The 14,946-nt window shown below is 43.1% G+C and overlaps 1 protein-coding gene across 8 annotated transcripts in view; it reads left to right on the forward strand.

The window, feature by feature from the left end:
- Positions 1-14,946, forward strand: part of LOC111246315 (SH3 domain-containing kinase-binding protein 1-like) — a 382,729-nt gene that overhangs the window by 290,674 nt on the left and 77,109 nt on the right. For 7 of the 8 annotated variants that reach the window (XR_002671630.2, XM_022795693.2, XM_022795690.2 and 4 more), the window contains one exon: positions 10,688-10,785. Coding sequence is in view for 5 of the 8 variants with exons in the window: in XM_022795693.2 (XP_022651428.1) it covers positions 10,688-10,785 (98 nt within the window). In the remaining 3 variants the exon portion in view is untranslated. Of the gene's footprint in view, positions 1-10,209; positions 10,232-10,687; positions 10,786-14,946 lie in introns of those variants that run through there. The other variant, XM_086984289.1, reaches the window with a different exon arrangement.

Genomic DNA, 14,946 nt, shown 5'->3' on the forward strand with positions numbered 1-14,946 from the left:
TGAAATAGTAATCGAAGCCTATTTGTGTCGGGACGATAAATAATGCCGGCAAGAAAGACAAGGAGAAACGACAATGGTCTTAAAGCGTGCCAGAATACTCCACAATATATGTAGTTGTACTTGCAAGCGGTCGTCCTTCTAGGGTCGAAGTTGATTGGCCATTTGCGCTCATTGCAATGTGGACTGTTCCTTTTGGCAACCAGCTACCTCTAAATACAATGTAACGTACCACGCTATTTAACCACATATCACTCAGAATGTTCTGCCCCCTTTTTCATCCTGTGTGCTTATATAAGACTCATCAAACAGTAGAGCAATCGAACCGTTAATGCGTCTGATGCTTTGTAAATTCATGCTGAATAATGCGTAAAGCGCTTTTATCCTATCTTTATTACCGAAGGAATCGGAATAGAAAGAAGTTGTGTTGTGCGCGCTATAACTGTTGTAGCTATAGTCGTGGTGGTAAACACCGAGGAACCAACAGAGTATCCAGGATGCGATGCCGAAAAAGCTCGGATCGGTCGAATTGCCTGAGTCGACTAGACTCGACTTTTTCCGATAAACAAGTCGGGAGTTCCATTTACTTTACTCCTTGAGTATGTCCTCCTCTTGGATGCCCCCCATGCGCTTCCACTGCAGCAACTGTATTGGTCGTGGTGTTGTTTTTTTCGGCTTTTTTCTTCATATTAAAGGTCGAAGGGGAACTTCCAGGGACCCGTCACGTCGTACCTGGTCGCACCAGGCACAGCCTCACTCAGTGGCGGTCATTGATGCTCGTTTCCGTTCGGATCAATGCCCGTTCGATTTTTCGGAGAAACTTGCGAGAACCGTCAGAAAAACAGACGCATAGCGTGTCTAAGCATGGCGATGTCTAGGGGTAATGGTAGATGCTGTCACTGGCGTCCCCTTCAGTCTTTTGAACGTCAGAATAAAGCAAGCGTGAGAGTAAGCCTGCCAGTAAGATTCGTTCTTATATTCTCTGTCTTTTTGCATTGGAACCCAAAAAACGACGTCCTGTCTTGTACAATCCACTTTTTCCTTAGTTGTCTAGTGAGTACGCATACTTGATCGTATTTCTCGTTCTCATCATATACAAATGCTATCACCACCAACATTCCAGTTGTTGCGATTTTTGTCGTCACTAACGCTCACTGTGGCAGGCGTCGACAACTTTTCGCTGTGGTAAGGTGCGTTTCATTGGCGTCGGCTGAGTTAGTAAGGTTTTGTAAAAATTAACGGCTCAAACGACTTATTCAGACTAGATAGAACTGGTACTGTCACATCCGCTATAACCGTCTCCCCCTCTTTGTTTCAGATCTTTTTTAACAGTATTATGGGTTGATGAGAGCAATGGCGGGTGTTTACCGGATCAGTTGATTTACGTCACCTTCCGGGTTCCCTTTTCACCAGACGCGCCATGTGCTGTAACCTGTAAACCTGGATCTGTATTCACGCCATTTGCAACCTCCATGCCAAACCAGGCTCCTCTCAACCTTACCAGTCGTTCTTTCTCATTTCATCAGAATTTCTGTAGCCGTGCTGGAGCCGATCTTCCAGCCGTCTGTACAGCCGCATATAAGGTCCATGAATGGCTTCATGCCGCCTCTCGGTACATCTAAAAGGATGCTGTTTCTTAAATCGGAGTCGCGAGCTCTTTTCACTGTCGGCTTTCTTTTTGCAGCTTTTTTTTTGGCTGTTCTTTAGGAGCAGCCCACGTCAATGAGATGTGTGTTACGTCGTTATCGACACTTAAGTTGCAATAGGCGCATATCTCCGACGGAGCTTTATCGATTCCGAAAAGATAGGCCCGAAAATTCCCATGTCCCGTTATAACCTGGGTGAGAAAATGATAAATCTCTCGCTCCGGGCGATCTAACAATTTCTGAATATCTGACACGTGAGCTTGGATTGTGCTTTGGGAAGGCTATTGTGGCATTCTTTTCCGCCTTCTTTGACTCTCGCATCCCGTTTTCTTTATCTTACAGTTTTTCTAGTTGACCTTCAAGTGTCAGGACGTCGTCTCGTTCAAGACCGCCGCCGCCGCCGCAGCAGCAGCTGTGCTAACCGTGTGATAAGCTTGAGTGACGCGTAACGTAGTAAGCACCGTGTCTTTCGGAAAAGTGTCCTGTACCGCCTTTTTTTTATCCATGCAGACGTTCCAAAAAGAGGTATTGACCCTGCGACAGACATCACCAGTCTGCGGCGGCTTGTCCCTCTCGGTCCATATAAGTTCAAGAGAATTCTGGCTGTCGAGTTCGCGGCTTCATTTGCCCTGGTTGTAGCCTGCCACTGAGTGGTTTGTCCAGGTGCATCCCCAGATATCGTGCCCTGTCTACTGGACTGATTTGTCCACTATCCAAACGCATACTGATTGGCCTTACTTTCTTTTTTCAGTCTGCAGCATCCTTTTACCCTTTCCTAATTCAGCATCCACTTCAAGAGTTCAGAGTTTCTTTATCGTACAGCACCATTTCTGGCGCAGAATTGACCTGAACAATGATGGCCAAATCGTCTGCGCAGGCCAGTGTCTCCACTCTCGAGATATACCCCGAGTGCTGAGAATTTCATAGTATGTTATATTCCACAAAAGTGGGCTAAGACTAGAACTTTATGAGACATCACCCTTCATGTTCATGGAAGTCCTCGTGTACATAGCTGTAAATAACCCGGACCAAATGTGTAGATATCCTTTTTCTCACCACGGTATTCAGAACAATCCTTTATGACAGACCTTTGAAAGCATTCTGTACATCCAGATGGACTGTCAAGAGGACCTAACGTATCAATATCGTGCAGGTGTAGACCAATCCAACTGTTTATAATAACTAATATATAAGTGTTATTAAACGAAGGATAATTATGTGAACCGATGTGTGTTTTCTGGTTCAATACTGGGTGCCTGGAAGTAAACCAGATTGTTCTGCGGACTTCCAAAGTTATTCTTCTACTATGTTTTCGAAGCCTTTGGCGATGGTACTGATCAAACACGTAGGCCTGCACTCACCGTTGCCATTCGGTATCAGCATCACTTCTACGTTTTTTTAGTCACTTGGCAATCTGCCTTGCCTAAGCAACCTTCCAGGTACGTTGGCAACTTCTTCAGGGATCTCCTTGAAAAAAGCCTTACTCCATCTAGGGATAAACCGTTCGGCTCAGAAGCCTTTCCATCTTTCATCTACTTGTAGCAATAATTAGGTCGGTGCGATCCTTTGCCACGTGACTAACGTGCACTTATAACGTCGTTTTCTCTTTACTTTGTTGTGCGCGCACCTTGGCTATGTATCCAAGTCTCTGGAGCTGAAACACGCAGGAAGTGATATCCACGCTTTCATTCGGCACTTAGAACGACCGATCAAGAATTGCTTATGTGCCAGCAAGCTTTTAGGAGTATTGCGCGACAGAGTGGTAAGTCAGTTCTTGCCCAGTCGTGGATCCTTTGCTGTCAGACAATGTCAGTGCTTACCATAATTCTTTCTTAATTTGTTTAGGGTGGGTAAAAGGATCTACGTTACGGAGGATTACCGTGGTGGTGGCGCCAACCGCGTTATACATATTAACCACTACATTGATTTGTGTCGGATAATTTCTTACAAACGTTGCCTTACCTGCAGGAGTTTTCTCAGCCGATGATGATATCATCGACGCTTTTGCGATAGAACACATCGCGATACCCACTTCCTGTGGCTTGACATGACCTCTAATGGCGTCTAAAGCAATATCGAATGTTAAGCTTGATTTTGACCGTATTCTGTGCATTTGCTTCTTTTCCATTCTGCCCTGAGGTTCGTTGTAAGCACCTGGGGGGTTTCCTTCAGCTTGGTCATGTTAATGTGCTTCGCCTATGCTTTATCCCTATTATGACATAGAAACTTTTCCGTTGCGCCGTTTAGACGGCTTGCGTCCGCGTGTACTACTGTGCTTTCAAGCCTGTCCCTCTCTTTTACATTTGAAGAATGAAACTGTCGACAAGCTGTTCATTAGCCTTGGTCTCGAAGCTAGCGTTACACCAGTCTAGACCAATGTAATTAGGCAGAGGACATCGCTATAGTACAATGGCGTTTTTGTGTGCCATAATTAATATACGCATAAGCTTGATTATAAAGGGAGGCCCTGGAAATGCGACCCCTCTTTACGCTGCATGGTCGTTTGCACTTTAGCAGCTGTAGTTGATATATTTCGCAATGACGATGCTGACCGACCCGAAACAATGCGATATGGTACAACAACCACCGCAAGTCCAACTTAGCTGGTACACGCCATTAAACTAAGGGAGTGGGTCGGAACAAAACAGTTGAAACGGAGCGTTGCTGGCTCGCAATGAGGATGACGATAAAGAGTGTCATGTGGTTGTCCTTCTATGTAACCACGTGCATGTAGCGAACACAGGGAAAGACCGGCCAAACGGAGAACGAACATGCGAGAACGACGGGACAATATTGAGTACAAACATATACACACGTACCTAGAACGTACATAGGATCTGAGCCAGTAAAAAACATTCCATTCTTGCAAAACAGACACAGCGTTTCACATCATACTGCTCCTACCCGGCGAGAAATAGCCCCAAAAAAGTCAACAACGTGGTTTCAAAAGAATCTAATATATAAACAATTTTACTTGCATATAAGCGCATACACTGAAGGCTACATACAGATAGATACGTCATTGTAAGCAAATAAAAACATCTATATACGTATCGTACGTTTAGCAACTAATTGTGCTGCCTGTAGACGCTGCTGTTACTGGTTCCGTCTGCATTGAACAAAGGCTAACACAAATCAAGCCATGCCTGAACGTAACGCATCTTTGCGTCAGCTTTTATCTGCTGCATTTATATCTTCTTACAGATAGGATAAACAAAAGGGGCATCGTCACAGCCAAACCGCAAAAGAGGAAAAATTGCGTCTCTCCGACAAAGGCGGCGCACCGGAAAATCTGTGTGTTTCCTATTTACTCTTCCTCCCCCGCCTCCCGTTACATATCGCACTATCCCTGGCATTCTCCAAGCTATCAGAAACCGTTGCCGAAGATAAGAGATAAGTCGCATCGTCTAGAAGCCGCATGTTTATTTATTCCTGTCTTTTTTTTTGACTCACTGACGCGACTCTGGCTGCATACCGAACAGTTATATCGTCATGGCTATGTCGTGTGAGGAACAAACCAGAAAGGAAAGTAACACTGCATTATTTGAATGCTAAAGAGTGTTTGTGATCTAAAAAAGGTAGCAAATATTTATTTACACGAAACTAGACAAAACAACTTTCTAGAACCAAGAGACGTCTACGCCTTACCAAGTTATGAGTACTTGACGTTTATCACAACGATCACTGTCAACCGTTCAATATCACATCCGTTATATTTACATTATCGTTTAGATTTGGACAACAACCGAAACAAAAGCAGGTTTCGCTCTCGGTCGAATTGTTTCAACAGAATGGTCAGTGGTAGACTCGGAGGAAATCGATATATCTCATAAACACCGATTGTTTTCGGCTATTATACTCTAGATGCCAAGGGCCATTTCGGCTGTGCCAAACGCTATTTGGGGCTCAAATACAGGATCCATTTGTTTTTTTTTGCTAGACAAAGTGCTTTGCAACCATGAGACACCTCTATGATAACGGGTAATATTCGAAGGCCACGGAATGTCCGAGATACAGGCTAGCAATGTGCTGCCGTAAACTTCGCAAAATCAGCGCCTTTACAACGATAGAGAAATTTGGTTGTGTTGAGCACGCCGGAGACCAATGACAATATTCTGTTTGTAGTAGCAATTATGCGAAAGAATGCCCTTGCGCGTTACCGAAAAAGTGTACAGCCTAGCGGCAGCGGCGGCGGCGGCGGCGGCGGCAGCAGCAGTAGCGACGACACGACGCTTGTGGATGGGACTGCTCTATGGTGAGTGGCGCGGATAGCGCTACAGCCACGCACCTGGCGGACGCTTCCTTGACGTCGACAGTAGCGCCACTACGATTTCAGAGGTTCGGAATTTACGACGATACTCTTACTTTTTTTTTGAGAATCTAAGAGGAATGTGAAGAATTTGCCGACGGGGCGCTGCGGTGAAATATACGCGCCAAAAATCCCAAAACCTCATCGATATTCACACACTACGATGGCAAAAGCCAGAGAGTCCGCGCCTGACAACTCAGAGCACTCGTTCGTGTCTAATTTCGACTTTCGACTGCAGGATATACGATAGTTTGCCAATTGAACTAAGTAATCTACATAACAGTAGACTATGTTCTTAATATACGGATGTACCTAGGTATCTAGAGCCTTAATATATCAACGGCAATGAACCAAAATAGCATTGATACATGGAGATGTAGACAGGAGTTTTTAACAGGATAGTAAACAGAGAGCGTTGATTCTGATTATTGGATGAGCTACCTAATTAGGAATCATTTCCGCAAGGATATCTATCTTTTTTTTAATACTAACGCAAGCCTTCAGATGTCGAAAATTGGATGGCACTAATTATATGAAACGCGAGCGGTGGAACTCGTATAGAAATGTTTATAATTTAACTCCTGCATAGACGTTCCCAATGGAAAATTATTTCATTTAAAAATAGGAGCGGTATAATGTTTACAAAATGTTTCAAAGAATGGATTAGGGTTCGTACGCATACCCAATTTTGAAGTTCGTCAATGGTCGATTTGACAACAACTCCCATGCAGCCCGAACAATGTAAAAGACGAGAAGCGATCAGTGCTCAGAAACTATACTGGACGTGTTGTCTTAATGAGGAACAACGACCATTAAATTTAAAAGAATAACGGGCAGTTTTATTCGTTACCTTATATAAACATACGAAACGTGTCCACGGTTGTCGGCGCATTTCTCTCCGTTGACTTTTCACTTGAGTAACCTTACTTCTATGAATCCGTACGGATTGCTTCTATCTGGCATTGTGATGTAGCCTTATCGAAAATAGCTAACATGGCCTAGCATATATAAACGTCTCAGTACATATGTCTAGACCGCTAACGATGAAAGCATATTCACGAAGTTTAGTGACCCTCCGTGACGTAATATATCGGCTATTACAATTATGGCTGTTCTTGAACGAACCAGACAAGTCTTATTTATTTCTCTTCGATAGGTCTAAAAACTTGAAGGGAAAAATTAAAATGACGACTTTTAATGAAAAATATATTTCTGCAGGATCCGCAATGAAAATCAGCGGGTTCGTATATTGAGATCTAAGAAGTACCAGGGTATCGATGTGAACGCCTCAAAAGCCGGGCGTTTTTCTGTTCTAAATGTTTCAGGTCTTACAGTCTAGTAATAACAGCTTCTGACATTCACATCGCTTAATCAATCCCAAACATTCTAAAAAATGCTCTATCCAATGCCTACCCAAAGTCGATTACTACACTCTGAGCCAAAATTGTTGTCATCGAGTGCGTCCATCGATCATCTTATTTAACTTCTCCAACGAAATGTTGCCTTGCGTATTCAGATGGTACGACGGTCAAATCTAATCACCTTCGAGGTTTTTATTTTCCTCTATTTATCCTGCATAGGGCTCGATACTTGCCCACCCACAGGCTTACCAATGGCCTCAAAAAACTCGCGAAACGGGCCCTAGACGCGTTAGTGGGCGACTGGATCAAGGCGGTCCGTCAGCTGAAGGAAGCTAGATTAAATGGAGTAAATGCAAAGAATTATAAGCGGCCAATGATCTGATTACGATGTATGACGAGTCAGCTCAAAGCAGCTGACTAAGGCCCGTTCGGAGTCTATCGTCGGCCTCTCCAGCCAGAGAGTGTGCCGTTACCACTAGAAGCAGCAGCAGCAGGCGCCTCATAATCGGAAACAGAAATCTCCAAATTGATCCGCCGATCATTAGACACATGCTGGAGAGTGAAAGCTAGACAGCTGAAGTCGGAAAGAAGCCAAGAGAAACCTGATTCTAAATATGAATCAAAGACGAATCGTTTCCTTTCATCAGTGCTGTACGAGGCCGCCTGCCCTCATGGCTCAATATGATGAGAGTATTTATAATTATCTAATTCAATGAATGGCACTATTTACAACAATGAAGGAGAACACTTGGTATTGAAAGAAACCATAAAAATGAATAATAACAGTGTGGACAAACAGTAAAGGAAAATATCAACTAGGAAAGTGTTTGGTGTTATTGAGCTGAACTAACGTGCGGAAAGACAGACCGGTAAAGCTGCAGAACTGAGGCATGCAGTGAAAAGGTCCTTTAGTACTGTCATATAATCGAAGTGAAAAAAAAAAAACTATCCACCTAGGATGGCCTACTTGAATAGGATTGCCTGATTTGGCCGGTCGCGTACTGGTCAGCAAGCAGGTGCGCCAAATACGAAAATGATGAAGGCAAGCGTAAGATAAGGGCAGTAAATAAAAAAAAAAGAAGATTAATACATACAATAAACTATTTAAAAATTGATAAACGATCTTCGTAGTATCATGGTTATAATAAGACAACAACGGATATCTATATCTATATGTACATGTATGGAAGAGGATATGTATATCGTATTATCGGCGCCCTTCGTTATGTGGGGAAATGCGATTCGGGTCGAATCCTCTTGATTGGTACAACACTGTTAACTAATAGCAGAGTTGAGAACGGCGACGATTTACACTACACAAGTTTATCTGTGAGATTTATTATGGAAGTTGAAACTGAAACGATCTATAAGATACTGTTAGGCTGTTGTAAGCAAGCCCGACGGATTTTTTAACCGAAAAACTGGCTGCGTTACGATGATGATATGTCTTAAAGGTACTCTCTTTTTTTTAGACCACTGTTCAAGCGTTCCGGATAGCCATAAACCTATCATTTATGTTCCTGTTCTCGTAGTTTCTCTATCCGCGACTGTTCGAAATAGGTCGAGAGTAAAACATGCTTGCCTACCACTTGCCCTTTTTAAGGCATAAAAAGCCCCGCAGTTACACGGGGTTCAGTCAAGCTAAGTTGGATATTGTTTTGCTCACTCCAGGAAGTAATGGAGGCAGAGCGATGAGGTCTTACGCTATCATCAAGTAACCAAACTACGTACCTTCGAGTGCCATGCCAACGGTCCGTGAGTTCCTTAACAAGCTCAAGGTTGCTGGCTGCACTCATTGCTTCAATTTCATAATAGCAGATGCCCCTGATGTACATTACAAACAGTATACTTTTGTCTGATGCCTCTTCGGCTGACAGTAGAACTTAATGCGCTGTCTGGCGACCATATGCTCCAGGTGGCTTTTCTTTGTTGATCGAAGTTCCGCAGTTACGCATAGGAAACACCACACGCATGTCTAATTCGTTTGGAGTCCATTCACGGTGAGCCCAATTTTTTTACTCATTATTACATTGCGCTTGCAGCCTTCAGGATATGACCCTGTAAAGAGTTACATGTAAAATATCATTTTTGGCCAACATGGCTCTTGGACTCCAAGCTCTGCTTTTGAGGGAAGCCTTCTCGCCTAGCGACGCGTTCTTGTCTTTCGGGTCCCAACATCTGATTACTTTTCCTCTGGTTTTCAATACTTCAGCTTTCATTCTCGAAACGCATGCACCGTTTGCTCTGGATTTGTTTAAGGTCTCCTTACCTAATATCTTCAGCACTTTTCGACAAATTTCCTCAATGCTGTAATCTTCGAGGAGCGAAGACTTGATCACTGAGCGTTGATTTCTAGGGCTAAGATACGTCTTTTTTTCTAAACTCCCCTTTAGTCGAGTAAACTTAATTAATTTTGATACACACGCTTCAGGGGACTGGAGTGCTCACCAGGCAAATTTCGTCCACTAGCGGCGCATAATTCAAACGTATTCAGTTTTAAAGCTTACCTTCCATTGTAATAGCCTAAACATTGTTAGGGATATTGACCTTACCCTTGTGCTTTATCATTTGTGTAGAGCCAATGTACAAGCATTGAGAAATATTTTAACTTACTGCATTTCGCTCAACCTTTTTGCTCGTATTTGTCCTCCTCGAGTGATTTGTTAAGTGAGAGCTTTCGTAAACGTATTCATCGCCACACATTTTTCATTGACGTACATTTGTCCTTTAACGTTTGCTGTTCTTCAGCATGAACTGAGCCTGTCTCTAATGCAAATTAGGTTCCCTTTACTATGTTATATGCACGTTGTGCTATAGGTCGGTGCAGTATCTCGCAGAGTTTATCTGGTCGTCCCGCATAACACCTGTAACTTGAAGCTGTGATGAAAAAGAGGGAAGTTCCTATTGAGAGATGGCCAGTAAGAATTTTCTCTGTTTGTATTGGCATATTTGGCGCTGTATTATTGAATCAAGTGAATCATTAGGTACTTGTAAAATTATTAGCCGGAAAACATCTGAATACATTTGGCTAATTAAATGAGCCTGTAAGGGAAATAATTGAAAATAGATTATTAAATGATGTTTCGTCTACGAATGTAAAAATTTTTTTTTTTTGAATGTACCGTTGGCATTTTGTATATTCAGTGTACAAGAGTCATACAAGTTACGGAAGAGTTTTCAGTTAAAGAAAGCATGTATCCTTTACGCTATAGCATAACGAGTTTGGCTCAGTACGTCACGTATCGGAGTGTTATAATTTTTGGAATTATTTGCAAGGCTTTTTGGCTGAAAAGCACTCAGCGTTGCCTAGAAAACATCGGTGCCACGAACAACGACAACAGTTAATTGATCATTTTATTTCGTATTTGTTTCAGCGGAACGACGCAAAGTTCGAGTCCTGTACGACTATACGCCACAAAACGACGATGAACTAGAGCTTGCCCTCGGGGACGTCATCGAATTCTTGGAAGAGGTATGTACCCGCTTCGATAAAATCTTTTATTTAGACATTCTTAGCAGAAAAGCTTACGTGCCAGGTAGTCTCAAGGCCTATAAGTTATTGGTCCGCTGAAACGCACAATATCTGTATTTATATAGTAGTTATACGGCGCCGCGTAGCCAACTTAACTCAATTTAATATATTACATGATTGGAAAATTCTCGGACCAAGGCTATATTACACGTTCTATGGATTAGCACGTACGAAAAAATAAGCGACCGAATATTATTAGTGCGCTTAGCAATAAATCGGTAGTTTGAGATATCTTCTATAGTGAAGCCATATTCGTGATGACGCCAACGTGTGCTCGGCAGATAAAGTATTTATATAACAGACCTAATATATGTATTTTTTTGCCAGTATACTCTGTCGAGTAGCCATTGCCCTGCAGTCTCGGTCCAATACAGTGGTCGAAGTGGCATCACGACACTAGGAACTAATCAGCAATACAAACTTTAATCAAGGCAGCCTCAACGAGTTTGGTTCTATCTATTTATTCTTGCCAGTGTCCACAGCTTCCTTAACTCACTCCTGTACCCACTGACTGTAGACCTTTTTTTCTCTGTCTCCATTTTTTCCTTTTCTCATCAGTACTTTCTTGATCTCTTGCCTCTTTTCTAGAAACCATTTTTATTCCATCCGTTTAATCTAAAGTCTAGCACTCTGCCTGTCTTCCGATCTCTTGCAATCTGGCCTTCTTCTCGATGTAGCCGTCTCTTATGGTCCATAGCTTCTTTTTCAGTTCCATAGCCAAGCCGCCATCGGTGACATTTCTTCAAGTTGGCGTGAACCTGCTCGTGGATCCGGATCTTTGCTCGCCCGCATCTCTTTCTTCGTTACACTCCTTGACTATGCCTCACCCTTACTGGCAAGGTCACCTTTAAACTCCTCTGCTTCGTATACTTCCCATACCAGTCTTCGAAGAACTATTTTTTAGCGGCGGTTGTTTAAGCTTCTCTGTCTTCCCTCATAGTCTGAAGAGGAGCGCGTGGATGAGACAGAAAGAGAGGGCTGTTTGAAGGAACTGAGTTAGGCTAGCCTTTTTTTGCGCTTCAATCCAAGCTCCTTCGTCTCAAACTTTCCCAGAGAGCTCCTTTGGCCCTACTCTATTTCCACGTCCATTCCTGTCGAGGCCTTACTTACTAACGCCAGACTCTCTAAGGTCTCTCTGTGCGCGACCTCGACGTTCAGGTTCGTCCAATGTAGACTTACTTTACCACGGCTCACCGTCATTCCGGCAGATCAAGGCTATGAGAATCTTCATTGCCCAAGGCTTTCCGCCTAGTATTTGGCGGCGTAACATCCCTTCAATGGCGGAGACATTGAAAAAAGAAAGAGGAAGCGACGGTAGGAGGAGAGCAAACGAGATCGCCTTAATCCGATTGAATGCATTGAGCGTTAGTAAGCATTTTGAAAACCAAAAAAAGCTCGTCGAATAGATTTAGTATATTCGTGCAGTAACGGCCGTACAGTCTGGCAGCTTTTGGGGTATTTCTAAAAAAAAGAAAAGACGTGACCGCAATGAAGACCTTGGCTTTCTGTTCATCTTACTACTAGCATATCGTTTTGGTTATGTTTCATTATTTAATTTAATTAGGCATAGGTTCACGAAATCGTAAATATAGTTCTCTCTATTTTTCGTTCTATCTATAATATGTTTTCCCATATTTTTTAAAAAAAAACACCTCCTTTCATTTACGCTGTAAAATTCTGCGATCATCATTCGTATTTATCGCGATGTCAAAACGATGTTAAGCCGGGCTAGAAAGTGGGTTTTGGAGACTTTTGAACTATCTAAATATTTACCTATTTATGATGAGATTCGCGTTTCTCCACGCAGCGAAGGCCGCTCGTTTAAAATATAGGGCCCATCTTGAGACATAGGACTCCAAAGCAATCAGATGATACACTTCCCTTGATGCATATGATCGCCGCGAGTAATTTTAGAGGATTCAAGGCAGACACGTAGCTTGCCTGCTAACGATGCTTCTTCAGTGCGCCAAAAGGAACTAAAAAGTTTAGAAAGATATAAAGTGACATTTGCATTCGCTGGCGTCCCTATTTCAAGATGTCGGAGTGTTAAACGATGTAAAAGCAAATTTTTCAGAGGATGACATACCTGCGGTAAATTGTAGTCGGTTTTGCTTCTTGTGGCGATTAACTAAAAAAGAGCCGTTGAAGATTCCGAACACATTTGTACAACTATAAATTGCAAGAAAAATAATCCTAAGACTATAGTTTTTTCTCGAGTTATCTTACTGTACCCTTAAGGTGTGCACTGGCTGTCCTGAACAACAAAACAAACAAAAAGACTCACTTCAAATAATTTAAGAATAAATAAAATTATGAATCTTTTTAAACAATTGCCGTATCTAGAATAGAGGTGCAGTAGCAATTTGCGACAGAGCGGCCGTAGGTCCTGAGCGATATTTTATTTTTTCGAAAATGGAGCTAGCCTGATCTTAAGAGCAGTGCTTTAACTCATCCAATCAACTGCCGGGATATATAGCTGTGCTGGATCGATACATCTTTTCGATTTGGATGGATGTTGTGGATTTATTGCTCGGATACTAGAAAAACGGGGCTATCATCAGTTTGAATTTCCTTTCTTGGCGTTTTTGCACTATTGCTTGGCTGCAATGCTATTTATCATTGATTTTTGACGAATGATTATTGTATATAAAATGTATTTTGATTCGCTGTGTGCTTTCCATAGTTCCTGCAACGACTTCCGTTTAACTGATTGTTGTAAATAGAGGCCGATAGTGTACACAGGCAGAAAAGTAAAAGACCCTCCTCTATTTCAAGTTTTCGCACGGTGTCGCTGTAAGGCATTCCATCACACGGCCGGCTTCTAGCACGAAACACAGTTCGCCTATATTCGAACCTAGACTACAAAATATTCCTATAATTATCAGGCAATCACGTTACCCACTAAACTACCACGGAAGACGTTTTTCATGCGCCTACTGCTCACGGATAGAATAAACATTTCGTTCAATGAAAGAACCACCTTCGTTCAAAGATTGAGAACAGGTAGGAGCAAACGGATCCAATTCTGAATGACATATCCATGCATGCACTTAGGGGAGAGCCCGCTTTGGAGTTCTCGTAGGGGTACTAATTGTGGCACTTTATTTCCTTTTCCAGTACCGGTCATTGAATTAGATCAGTATAGTGCTCCATCTGGGAAGGCTGAAAATCCGCTTACTCGTCGTTTATTGTCAGAAAATTTAGCTAGAGCCACAGTGATACTACGGAGCATCTACAAAATATGGGGTGCAACATTTGCCGGATTTCCTAACAGTGTATACCGAGGAAGAGGCGAATGTCTGGAACGGTGGAAAGGTTGCACACTTTTTCAAAATGTTTAGTGGCGTGAACGACGTGAGGATGACAGAATCGGAGGCGGCCCGTGGTGATGATTACAATGACGAGTCAGTTCGTCCTATTCGGCCCCTGCCCTGTAGACGGGTCTATGCCTTGCAGAAGCGTGGCCACAAAAGAACACAGCAGGGACCCACAGCTGGCCCTATCTTACCTTTTGTCTCCTCCAGATACGTCGGTTTCACCGGATTTTTCGACCCCCTAGCTCGAACCCTCCATAGGGGGTCTGGCCCTGCGTTCAGTCCTTATAGACAGTCAGTTAGACCGCTCGCCCTCCCGTCTGCGATAAAACTCCACCTTTACTGGATGACGCCATTGCGCGCTACACTACCTCTTCGTAGTATAATGCATTGCTACAATTTCTATTCTACCATCGTCAAACCGCCACCATGGCAGCTTTCTTTCACACCCGCGTGAGTGTTGGCAGTAGTGTAAGGCTTCAAGGCTGCACAACGAGCTAAGAGAGGTTTGAAGGAAGAGAAGAGAAGCAAGGGGTAACTTTTGATTATATCCAGCGTCATACTCGTTTTCTGCTGCGGTCGGTACTGCAGCGCCTCTTGTCATTCGTCGTTCGCCTTTACAATCCCATGCCTGCCCTGTTTTAGACCCTCTTCCCTTTTTCGTGTCATTCGGAGCGAATTCGGCCGACGGGCCGCTGGGCCATTGAGACTCCTTTGGGACTAGACGCGCATCGAAAGAGCCCCGGACGTATCTTTTGTCTCACCTGAATACTTTCTCTTACCCATC

The sequence above is a fragment of the Varroa destructor genome, unplaced genomic scaffold (genome assembly GCF_002443255.2).
Source record: "Varroa destructor unplaced genomic scaffold, Vdes_3.0 BEIS01000003.1, whole genome shotgun sequence".
Classification (NCBI taxonomy): Eukaryota; Metazoa; Arthropoda; class Arachnida; order Mesostigmata; family Varroidae; genus Varroa; species Varroa destructor.